At 43.5% G+C, this 12,769-nt stretch overlaps 1 protein-coding gene across 1 annotated transcript in view; it reads right to left on the bottom strand.

The window, feature by feature from the left end:
• Positions 1 to 8,586, bottom strand: part of ADAMTS12 (ADAM metallopeptidase with thrombospondin type 1 motif 12) — a 158,092-nt gene extending 149,506 nt beyond the window's left edge. The window contains exons 1-2 of the mRNA XM_061354725.1: positions 7,833 to 8,586; positions 2,701 to 3,062 (exon numbers count right to left, since the gene is read on the bottom strand). Of these exons, the coding sequence (XP_061210709.1) occupies positions 2,701 to 3,062; positions 7,833 to 7,959 (489 nt within the window). The 5' untranslated portion in view covers positions 7,960 to 8,586. The remainder of the gene's footprint in view (positions 1 to 2,700; positions 3,063 to 7,832) is intronic.
• Between the last annotated feature and the right edge of the window lie 4,183 nt (positions 8,587 to 12,769).

The raw sequence follows: 12,769 nt of genomic DNA, 5'->3' as shown, positions 1-12,769 counted from the left end.
GGTGTAGGGAAAGTAACATCAATAATATTCCCATTCCCCAAATCTGAAGGCTAAGGTACTGGTTCTTAGCAGCTCCCAGGTTATGAGGCTGGAGCACATCAGCACTCTGCCAGCTTGCAGTGCTGAATCGGGACCTACTTGCCAAAGCACACACTCAAGAGTGTGGCCCTGACCCTGCACAGGGACCTATGCAGCAGCCACTGCCTCCAAAGCCTGTTCTGGGAATCTGGCATCTTTTAACCACACTGTTTTGTTATCTTCCTCTTCTTCCCATCTCAGCCCCACAGAGCCTTACCAACTCGCCCTGTGCAGTTCGTTAGTTCACCAAACTCTTTTTATCAAGCAGTTTAGAATTAATCTCCTACAGTAATCAAGCTTACAATTTCTCCTCATGGGATAGGTTTTTAGCATCTCAAATAAGTTGCTCTAATTCCATGTGGTTTACCTATTTTCAATTCTCCTTCCCTCCCTGGTAAGAATAGACAGAAAAATTTCTTTTCAATTAACAAGCACAATACATCTCAGAGAAAAAAAAAAAAAAAAAAAAGGCAGGAAAAGACATGGTGCAGAACAGCAAAAAAACTGCAGATCTCCAGGATGGAAATAATTTACCATTAGCTCAGGAAGCAGCAGACTATCACAGTTTCAGAAACAACACGGTTTTATCCTGAAAACCAGACTGCACTTCTCTGCACTGGTGAAATTACTCATTAATCAGTGTTTCCATATGATACTGGATCTTTGGAAAACTTCCAGGCAAAATGCAAGCTAAACCACCTTTCCCCAGCTGTAGCAGTCAGAGTTGTTAAGAGATTCAGACCCAGCTCTTAATGAAACCTCTTAAGAGCAGTGCCTCCTGATCTTCAAAAATCATTGCATCAAAACCATCATGTTTTTCCCTAAAAGTCACTTTCAACCTGAATTAATTTATGATTGCATATTTTCAAGGTTTAATTTTGGGGTAGTGGGAAAACTCAAGCCATGACAGTATTTTTCTGATACAAGTGTTCTCTCAAAAAGAAACAATCTCCAAGCATGTATTCTAGCAAACATTGTTTCAAAAACCCTCCTCAAAAAGTTTGTAGCCCAAATTAAAGGATCACTTCACAGGATATTACCAAGCTGAATTTAAAATGTAATTTGAGGGTTTTTTGGGAGGTTTAAATCCTTGTTGCAAACTTCAGAAGGCATAATGAAGATCCAGAACTTAACTTCAAGTTCTCATTCTTATGAAAACTAACAAAGACGTTCTGGTAAAGCACCAGACAAATCAACCAAAGGAACTACTTTTTTCATCCTATCTCCTTTTCCTTACTGTACGACCATAACATGTTTCAGGGAAGCTTTGATAAGTTGGTCCATAATAGAAGAATTACTTAGAAAATCCCTGATCTTCAAGCCTGTGGGACTGAAGCTTCTGACTTCAAGCAACGGTCTGTTTCTTCAGGCAACATGCCAAAAGTGTCATCAGCACAGTGGAAGACTTCAAAGTTTCACATTTCATCTACCCCAGAGCTGTCTTCACGTTACTTTTCGTAAATTGCCAGGATACTTTTGTAACCCACTGATTTTCCAAAGCTTCAGAAAGCTTCATACTTCTCAATAGCAAGGAACACACTTAGACACTGACAGGTTGTCAGAGAAAGAATGTACTTTACAGATACACACCTTGGCGTGGAGCTTATGCCCAAAAATGAAGCATCAGTGCCTAGCCTGCGCCAGTCTGAGATGTGCTGTCAGCAAGGCATCAGTGCACTGCTCTGCGCACTTTCAAAGACTGTAATTTGACACTCAGTGGTCAAGGCACTACAGCACACGCACCCTGTACACATTTCATCACCTTTGTCTGCACGCTCCACAAATCCTTTGCATTTGCTTCTCAGCAATTATGTGTGACGTTTTACACAGCTCCCTGTAGCATTCCCTTCACATTCCAGCAGTCTGTGTCTTCTTCCCCTCCCAGACAAGATGGGTTCAGCATTATCCTCTAGAAGCAGAAACCTAACCTATGGTAGAGGTAAAAACCAAACCTAAGGTTTCTACCTCCTCGTCTTTGCCACAGTCTACTAAGACTTCAAGCTCCAGCTTCAGAAGTACTCTTCTGAATTATGGATGCTTAGAAGTAGTACAGATGTGAATGTAAAGCTCTAGATAAGGTTGCATCTACCCTACATTTATTTCTGAAGTTGAGTGCAGGTCTGAAGCAAGTATCTCAGTCTTCCCAGCCTACCATTAGTAGGTTTAACAAGCAGGGCAGTTTTGCTGCACCTGACCTATATTCCTTTTAGAGGAAACTACAACAGGAGCTCATATCCAGATGCATAGCAAAGTCGCTTCAACTACTAATGGGATCAACATAGTGACTGGATATTTGGATGGCTTCAAGAAACAGGTATGACAGAGATGTTCAGGCCAGCACCAGAAAAAAAATAATAATAATCTAGTGACTAAAGTAAACCCCAGGTGGGCCTTAGCATCAACTTTTGACCTGATTCTCTCTTCCAAAAATCCAAATGGCATCCATAGTATTAAACCGATTCTTTCAGAGCATTATGTCAGTAAGGTTATGTCAGAGTGTTATGTAAGACTGGCTTATCCAGTTTCTTACCAGTGAAACATATTCATACACCACTGCTCTAGCTCAGTTCTAATAACACAAAAATTAGCCATAACCCCATTCATTAAGGACACATCACTTACCAGGCCATCACAAGTGCTGATCACTGCTGTCCCGCTCCCAGCACCTGGCTGCAACACTGTGCCAATGAAGTGGCAAGGAGCTCCTGAGTGAGTTGCAATCTTCGCACCAGTGTGGTTGCCATGTCTCCTTTCTACTACGTAGTTATGGGAAAGAAATCGCATATGGGCAGTCAAGTTAAAAAACAGATCCTTATCCTCATGGTTGATTTTGTAGTATATCATATTATCCTTTTTGCTGAGGTCTCTCTTCTTCCTCGTGTTTGAGATGTGATGGTATAAGTTAAAAGAAAGAAAATGCCCATTTGCATCTACTCTTGCTGGATCAACCACATGGTATTCTGGAAGTGTCTTGATAAATTGCTCTGAGAGGAAGGGGAAAAAGAAGGGAAAAAAAAGAAAACAAAATAAGTAAACCTAGGGTGAGTCCTAGCCTGTTCAAATCTCACATGATTTAACAGGGAAACTCAAAAAATACTACAATTCACTACACAATCCTACTGACATAAAGGCAGGCAGTGCACAGACCAGCATGCACTACAACCCCCATCTGGGCTTTCTACTCTCCAGTATAACACTCAATTTAGAAGTTAAAAATTCTTCTTTTCAAACATTTTGTCAGCATTCATATGAAGGATTGACTGTCACACACACACCTCTTTCCAACCCCACAAAAGCTGAGAACCCCCTCTGTCCTAGGTCCCCAGCATACAATGCTCTCATCAAGGTCATCCCCACGCATCCAAAAAGCTGACCATCTGAAGCAGGAGACCGAGCCTTAAAAACACACATGGGTGAAGCAAACACCACTAATTGGCTTGACAGGCTACGACAACAGCACCTCAGTAGCATCAGTTGCAGCAGAAGATGGTATTTTAAAAGAGGGTTTGAAGGGGAATGAAGTAACTGTGTCATTTTTTATAAGGGGTTCCAACCAGAGTAAGACCAGATGTATTAGCACTTATCAGAATCTAACAAGGGAAAAAAGCGTTCCTGGCATTCTTGTCTCCTGCTGTGACACAGAATACCACCCGTTCCCAATTTCATTTTTCTTTAAATTAGTGTAAAACTCAAAAGTCCAAACAAATAACATACATACACTTACAACATAGTCCCTACAAACTCATACTCTTAGAGCCAGATCTGTTAGCACACTTGACTTCAGCCCAAGAAATCAGTCTGAATGTATTTCATCAAAAGGAAATTGTGAGGATACATGTCATTCCAGTTCCTCCTTCCCTAGGGCTCTTCGCTCTTCGTTCCTGAAGTCCCAGCCACTTGTACGTGAAGCACCTAAAACTTATTCATTAATTAAGCTGGTTAACAAAGCAATTAGACTGCTCCAGGTACTTCCAGAGCACTTTTCTCCTCCTTAGGAATGGTAAGACAATCCTTCTAGAGATAGTTCTCTCCACTGCCTGCATCTTCAAAGCCACACAGGATAAACCATGTTGAGACAGACAGCTGTCCAGGCTCATCCGCTCTGGGAGGGAACATATCTCCTTTGTCCCCATTAGCTGCAGTACGAGACATGGATGTTTGTCTTTAATCAGGCCATAAAAAAAAAAAAAAAAAAAAAAGCATATATACGAAACTACATAAAAAGTTTGGACTTGTCTTAGTAGCACCTTTATTTCAGAAGCAAACTTATTCTCATACACAACAGAATTATTTGTACACAAGTCTTTCCACCAGCCTATCATGACTTTTTGCCTTTGCAGGACAAGCCACAGCAACGGGCTTTTAAATGTCCACACTAGCAGGTCTTGACACCTCAGAGATTAACACCTACCACAAGTTCTAAGACATCTCCTGCCTCTGCCCACATAAGTACAGCAGGGACTGAGACATGGGAAATTCAATCCACACCTTCATGCCTGCAGTTTACACAGCCTCTATATAGCACATAACGTCCCAGCTGAACAATACGGCAGCTAAAGATATGTCACTCCTTCCCCACGCTCCAGAGTGAAGCAAAAACTGAGCAGGACAAGAGAGGTGAAACACCCAAAACCATGGCTTACCTGCATAAGTTTCATTAGACTTCTGAGAAGACCCATATCCCATATTGTGCTAGCAAAGACAGGCTAAGAGAACAGTGCAAGATCAAGCAAGATCAGGCCCCATTTCTATGGTTTTCAGCACAACTCACTAAATAATCAAATTAAATGCCTGGAGGAAAACTTACTCATTTGGTGTCACTGTGCGATTTGCCTCTGCTTGATGTCTTGAGATTAATTTGTTGTGGCTTAACTGTTCATCTCCATGCAAGACCACAGACTTGCAGTTTTGGACTTCAAACTATTCAAGGAAGCTTTTTATTTCATTATAGTGATTAGTGTTTAGAAGTTAAGGCAATTTAGACATCATCATCAGTAAGAGGGAAAATAATGCTGAAGCGTCTGATGGCAACAAAATTATCAAGGCAGAGAAGTCAAACTCCTTCCACTCCTCCTTAAATACTCATTTCTGAATGCTAGTCACTGGAGAGCAAATTATGCTGCAATAACAGTATACTGTAATGTAATCACAGAATTGAATTATTAAGCAGTTTTCAAACGACCAGAGGGATCACGATTACAACACAACAAAGTTTAACAAGATGAGGCTAAGGATTTCTCTGCAAATAATCATTACCAGTTTTCTCTAGACTATTGGGTAAAGGTTAGCAAGGGCAATCCTACCAATAACGACTAACTGAGGTCCACATTAAGCCTAACATACCACTTGATCTTTCTTGATGGAGAAGAGTGTAAAACAAAAATAGGAGGTACAATTTTGGTTTTACCTTTCTGCCCTTCTAGGAAAGAGTAACACCCAACTAGAGGGCAGAGGCAACAAATGGAATAACTTAATGCATGCAACCCAGACTGCACAAGAATAAGGGTTGAATTCTTCAACACTGACTGCCTCAATTTTCCTAAATTAATAATTTATTCTTATTAAAACATCACACATTCCCATAAACCTTAGTGCCACCAAACACTAAACAGAGGGAAACTATCCCAGTGCCACTAACAAGCCTCAGGGCTGGCATGCCATGGCATGCTCCTTAGCCACCTCTAATACTCTCCACTCCACGGAAGCTCTGCCTGCCAAGTGGCACTGCTCAGGATTTATAGTCCAGGAATAGGAAGACTTCCCTGGGCAGCTTGTGTGGCTCCAGGGATCGCTATATCCTTCCACAACTGCAGCCTGGGCATGACAGCTTGCATCAGTGCCATGAGCAGAACCAAACATCACACTGATACATTCAAGTCAGTACTTAGCCTTGCATTACTGTTTGCACAGGCCATTCATGTTTGTTTGATAAGTCTAAGAATTGTTTAAGTTGTTAGAGAAAGCTCCCCAGCAGACCCTCCTAATTCTACATCACTGAAAACATCTGATAATATTCCAAACCACTGCTGACTGTTCTGCTCCTCTGTGGATTCAAAACACAGCAGAGAACTGCCCGTAAAGATGGCTGTATGTAAGTGGATAAACTAGGATAAAGAGAAAAACATACACAGTCTGTCATGTGTGACAAGAAAACCACAATTTCTTTCAGACAGATAACATGTTTTCTGACAAAATTCCTTTAAAATGTGACACACCCTCATTTGACATTGTTTCATCTCCATGTTTGCAGTTCATCTACATCTGACCCCCAGACCCTCTGGCTTCTTTTCAAATGATTCCTTGCAATAGGAAATAGAGTTGCTCTTCTCTGGAGGAAGCATCTTCCCAAGCCAAAGAAAGGCTCTGTACCCAGGAAACACCCCAAGCTCCAAAGTCCCATGGCAAAGGATCAGGCCTTCAACATTCATTGAGAGAACCCTTAACTGTTCCGACTGCTACACTTGTTGTGCATGTGAAGGGAGCACAACAGTTGCTTCAGCTATGAGAGATAGAAATTTGAGTTCTTTACACTTAGCATTGCATTCAATCTCCCACTGAAAAAAAAAAAAAAAACAAAAACAAAACCCAGCCAAATTTTAACTGTCCCTTTACACAAAACTATTTGCAAACACCTGAGAAAGCCTAGGTTTTTCATGCATAGAAAGTTAAATTAATTCTACATTCACTTCCAAATGCCTGACAGTTAAACAGCTATTATGTGCTAAAACAGCACCCCTGTTCTGTCCCATCCAGAGAGACACAGGAATGCAGTGACTGCATTCAGTTTAAATACATCCAGCAGGAACTAACTTCAGGATAATTGTTCACTATTCAGCAGCTTGCTTAACCACTTTTTATTTCCATGATCTCTGAGATGCACAGCAGATTTTCTCCTCTGTGTTCAAGCTCTCCCACTGACAGCACCACAGCTGTTGTTTGCATCACGAAGGTTTTCAGGAAGCAAAATTTCCTCCTGTACTTTCAAGTCTTCTACCACCAGGCAAAGTCTTCTGACTAATCATAATTTTTCTCTCTTGGGAGCTGCCTCTGATTTTCCTTAAACAGACAACAGGATAAAATTCCTGACTTACATTCCCCCAAGGGAGGTGTGCAGCCAGTTCCAACCGAGGGAATGAATTAATCCACCTGGGCAGCAGCCTCAAGAGATTCCTCCCACAGATAAAGCCTCACTTTTAATATATCATCCTCACTAATTACGAATAAATCACAGTGTGTCTTACACCCTGATCACCCCGATTCTTCTTTGTTAAAAACAAACAAACAAACAAAACAAAACAAAAAACCCCAAACAAACAAAAAAACCCCACAGCAAAACAACAGGGCAATACACTTACTTTTTCAGCTTAGTACAAAACTATTCTGGCATTTAGAGAGATGCTTCTTAACGAGGAAGACGAGAAAAAAGCAGCATTTTACAATACCTTTATCTACACGGTGCAATTCGGTGACCTCCAAACAGCAACAGGCGGGCACAGGCAGAGCTGTGCTCTCACTTCAACATTTTAAGGCTGGAGCAGTCGGTCCCCAGAGCCGCTCGAGGGTACGCTGCGGGCTCGGACACTCAAGAGCCCGGGCAGCGCCACTCACCCCGAGCCGCAGCAGCAGCGACGCTCGTCCCCTCTCCTGCCCGAGCAGTGCCAAGGGGCCACGACACGACCTGTGCGACGCACACCCGGGGCGAGCCCCCGCTCCCTCACACCCTGCCGGGGAACTCCCCGCACCCAGGTACTGACCTTGCCGCCCGTCGGGGAAGAGCGAGCTGCCGGCCGGCGGGGCCCTACTCAGGCAGGGCACTTGGACGTGAAGGATGAGGATCCAGAGGGAGACCTGTGCCCCCCGGCTCTGCGGGACACATGGCATGGTGCGGGCGGGGAGCTCCGAGCGGGGCCGCGCCTAGCCGGGCCGCGGCATAGCCAGGCGGCGGGGCAGCGGCGGAGCGGCCTCCCAGAGCCGCTCCCCACAAGAACTGCGCGGGGCCGTCCCGGTGTCTGGTTTCTGCCGGGGAGGAAGGAGGGTTGTGGGGAGGGAGCCGCTCCGGGAGCCCCCGCCTCGGAGCCGCCGGGGTTAAGGCGGTGGAGCGAACCGGGCCGGGCCAGCGGGAGGGGAGGGGACGAGAGGCCGCCAGCGGGGACTGCCGCACCCCCACTCCGCCCTCCACGGCTCAAAGGTGGGGCGTTAGCCCCGGCAGCCCCGGAGAGGGCGGCCGCACAAGGCAGCCTCCCCGCTCCGGCCCCAAAGGGCAGGTCGTAGCTGGGCCTCGCAGTCCCGCACCCATCAGGGCAGATTTTCCCTCCTGCTTAGAGTCACAGAACCAACCAGGTTGGAAAAGACCTTCAAGATCATGGAGTCATATCTCTACCCCAGCACTGCCAAGGCCACCACTAAACCATGTCACTGAGGGCCTCATCTACATGTTTTTTTTGTCACTTCCAGGGATGGTGATTCCCCCACTGCCCTGGGCAGCCTTCTCCAATGCCTGAGCACTCTTTCAGTGAAAAAAAAATTCCTAATATCCAGTGTAAACCTCCCCATGTGCAGCTTGAAGCAATTATGTCTCGTCCTATCATTTCTTAACTGGGAGAAGAGACCAGCCACCTCTTTGCGCCATCCTCCTTTCAGACAGTTGTAGAGAGCAGTAAGGTCCCCCCTGAGCCTTCTCTTCTCCAGACTAAACCTCACCCAGTTCCCTCAGCTGTTCCCCATCACACTTGTGCTCCAGATCCTGCACCGGCTCCCTTGCCTTTATCTGGCCCAGCTCCAGCACCTCAATGTCTCTCTTGTAGTGAGGGGCCCAGAACCAAACACAGGATTCGAGCTGCAGCCTCACCAGTGCAGGGGGATGATCACTGCCCTGCCCCTGCTGCCACACTATTGCTGGCACAGGCCAGGATGCTCTTGGCTGCCTTGGCTGCCTGGGCACAGGCTGCTCATGTTCAGCTCTATCAATCAGCACCCCCGGGTCCTTTTCCCATGAGCAGTTTCCAGCCACTCTTCCCCAAGCCTGGAGCATTGCATGGGGTTGTTGTGATCCAAGTGTAGGACCTGGCACTTCACCTTGTTGAACCTCATCCCATTGGCCACCACCCATGAATCCAGCCTGTCCAGATCCCTTTGCAGAGCCTCCTACCCTCCAGCAGAGCAGCACTCCCACCCAGCTTGGTGTCATCTGCACCAAGCTTGAGGAGAAGGTGCTTGAAGCACAGGAGTGTTCAACACACAGCCCGTTGCAGTGACAAGGGGCCTTGGGAGCTCGCTCCACCTGAGGCAACCAGGACCCCTCAGGGCCCAGCCAGGGCCTCAGGCCCCTGCACAGCCAGAGCCCAGCTTCCAGATTGTCTCCCTGGGGCACAGAGGCCATTCCTGTGCTTTAGCAGTGTGTTGCCACATTTGGGTTACATCTGAATGTCCCCCCTTTGTAGGGAAGGTTTCTCATAGCCCTGCACCACGTTTTTAAGTGGGTGCCATGTACTTTTCACTAAGGATATTCTCATGAGGCCTCTGCCAAGGTTGCCCTGGCTATGGCTCCCCAGGTACCACAGGCAGGTGGCCAGGGCACTGCCTTGGTGCTGTCCTGTCCTTGAGATGTGGGGTGCATTCCTTGTAAGCTTCAATAGCCCTCTGCTTAAAATTTACTGTGCGTTTCTTGGATAGTTTCATGGTAATCTGCGCTTAATTATGCTCATTCTTCTGCTCAAACTTTCCCAAGGGCGAATGGCTGCCATAAGCGTGAGAACTGTGAGCCTCAAACTCCAGAGAACACAAGTGCAAGAAAGAGTTAAAACTCCAAGGATTTCTAAATCACATAGAAATGTGGCTTCTCCCAGGCTCAAGACATGATAACTCTGGAAACAGAATATATTTATAAAAGAGTGATATTTGATTTATGAGTCATAATGTTCTCTCTTTTAGCTAATGGAAAGACACAGACCATGCAAAAAAGGATGATTTTGTGTAATACTCAATATCCAACAACACTTGCCAACTGAAGATTGCAAGTTATTTATTTTAATATAGCTGACATACATTCAGCATATGAATATTGTTATCTTGCCTGTTACAGTGAAAAGTTCCCTGGTGTGCTTGCCATTAGGATTCTTTGAGTAGTCTAGTCACATAGCAAGCATTAGACTTTGTGACATTAGATACTGTAGCGTGCTTAGCAATTTATTAGTATTTCCCTGAAATCAATTTAAAGCTAAGTGTGTCCTGAAATTGATGTAATGTCTGCAATACCTGACATTTTAAAAACACTTAACAATTGTTGCATAGAACAATCAACACAGTTTGCAGTGAATATTTTAAAATAATTAAATTGGAGAATAAGAAAGTATCTACAGTAAATGGAATAAAAAAAGAGAAGGATTGTAAAATGAACAGAACAGGTTAGGAGCATTGGAAAGAAGGGGTGAAAGTTCAAGGCATAGATGTATGTTTACAAAGTATTGGTTTAACAAACTTCTGGAAGGCAGTTAGAAAAACAACCCTTCTGTGAGAGGCATTTAACTATTTGCTTGAATTTTCAATAGTCTTTTGAGTGGGTATTCACCAAGTCTGATGTGAAGCAAATAGCATTTCATGCAGGATTCTATCTTGGTTTTATCCTCAGCAGGAAAAGTTCATTCCTATTACTTACAATTCTCTCCAAGCATGAGATGTTTTTCATTCTGCCCTTTCCTGAGACTAGAGAGTTTTCTCATTCTGGACTCTTTCAACTTGTTACTCCTGCCTTCTTCTTCCCTGTTATCCCTTCTCCAGATAGCATCATGTGAAAGAAAGAAAAAAATCAGGAAATGATGAAGAAATAAAAGCTTTAGGAACTCAAGAGGGTTTGTGGGAATGTGGGTATTTTGTTTTATTTTTTTTTTTTTAATGAACAAAAACTGTATATGGAAAATCATACAGAATGGAGAAGTGTGGGAATCTCATATGAAACATCTATAACTTTCTGGGCTTTGTGCCAGTATGCAGATACACAGAAGAAATGATTCAGTGGGCACAGTGTCAGAAAATACCCTGGGGGACAGTAGGATTCCTGCTTAAGGGATGCTGTGGCTATAGCTGACAGAGCCACATAGAGTTTAATTGGGAAGCAATGGCACAAGCAGAAAGCACTTTCCTGCCGTGAGGACATACTGAGGCCAGCTATTTAAGTGAATGTCACTGTGTCTTCCCAGTACAGACCTCATGTAGTAGAGCATTTATGGGAATTAATATAAGGTGCCTACCTGAAAAGCTATTCGGTCATTCACAATGAATTGGAAAAAATCTAATTATAAAGAATGAATTTGTAGTTTCCTGTTCCAGAGAGGCATAACCTGAGAATTTGGGACCTTTTGTGACTGTAAGAGCTTTTTTTTTTTTTTTTTAATAACCTCAATTAGAAAAAGAATACAACACTGTATCAGCTGTGTTCTTTTGGCCACAAATGTATTGTAGTTCAGTGCCTGCAGCTCAACACAGAAAAGCCTGTACATTTAATGAAAGAAGGTGGGAAAAAACTAAGATACAAGATCAAAAGGCATGGTGTGCCTGGACTGACAATCCAGGCACAATCAATGTCTAGATTCTGTTAAATTTAAGTAGACTTCCAGGACAGCAATGAAAGAAATGTGTGTATAGGAATTTATATGCATGTATAAATGTGTACAGAGGGACAGAAAAGCAGAGGTTATGAGTAGTGAGGAACTGCAACATAAATCGTTTGATTTGACATTGAGAAGTTGCTACAAAATGAAGCCTAGATGAAGGCAGTCAGGAAATTTTGGTTTACTAAGAATGAGATTCTCTTGCCCCAAGTTTAAATATCTCATATGCATCTAATATATGCCTGCTTGTCTGTCCCTCCAGGCAGTAGGGAGAGAAGATAACCTCTGTAGGATAATACATCTCTTTCTGTCACATATGAGGTAAAAGTCTGTCCAGACCTGATTATCTATTAACTATACAGGCAGTTTAACAAGTTGTTTGGACAAGAAATGTTGAGTAGATGAATCCCGTACAATGTGATGGGCTGTGTTAAAGTACCAAGTATTAGCAGAGAGATGAACTGAAAGGGAATTACTTTCATCCCAGAGACTCTGTGGAGTATGCTGGGTAATCACTGTGCATCCGTTGATTTTTTTTGTTTCTTATACAGATTTAGATGGAAGTTTATGAGTATGTTTTTTAAAATCTTATTTTCCTCTTTCTCATAGAGATGCAGCCTCCTAACACAGCTAAGTAACAGGATCAGAGACACTGTTGGATCTCTCAGTTTCAATTTTGTTACAGTCTTTGAAGATTTTTTGGAATTTCCTAAGTTATTCATGCAAAAAAGTACTTGCCGGCATTCCACTTAAGGTATGTCTGTGGGTAGATTCAAATAACAGAAAGAAACAAACTCTGAAGTAGTCAATGATTCTATTATGTAAAAATTTTTGGGATGCTCACGTTCAGATTCCTGATCAGTCCTCAAGGATGGATTGTTTTTTGTAGTTGGTGAACTAATTCACCAAAATTATGATTTCGTGCTTGGACTGTGTGAATTTGAAAGGTCATTTGGTCTTAACTATCCATATTAACTGTTTTAAAGAACATTTCCAGAGCAACAGGTCACTTTGAACTCAACTTCTTGTAAGAATCAGTTCCAGGAAAATATATTCTCAGTGATCTACCTAGAAAGCAAATGAGG

This window comes from Neopsephotus bourkii, unplaced genomic scaffold (genome assembly GCF_033783945.1).
Source record: "Neopsephotus bourkii isolate Nb327-2 ecotype Australia unplaced genomic scaffold, CSIRO-AGI_Nbou_v1 NB_744, whole genome shotgun sequence".
NCBI lineage: Eukaryota > Metazoa > Chordata > Aves > Psittaciformes > Psittacidae > Neopsephotus > Neopsephotus bourkii.
This window is presented reverse-complemented; position numbering and strand designations above follow the sequence as displayed.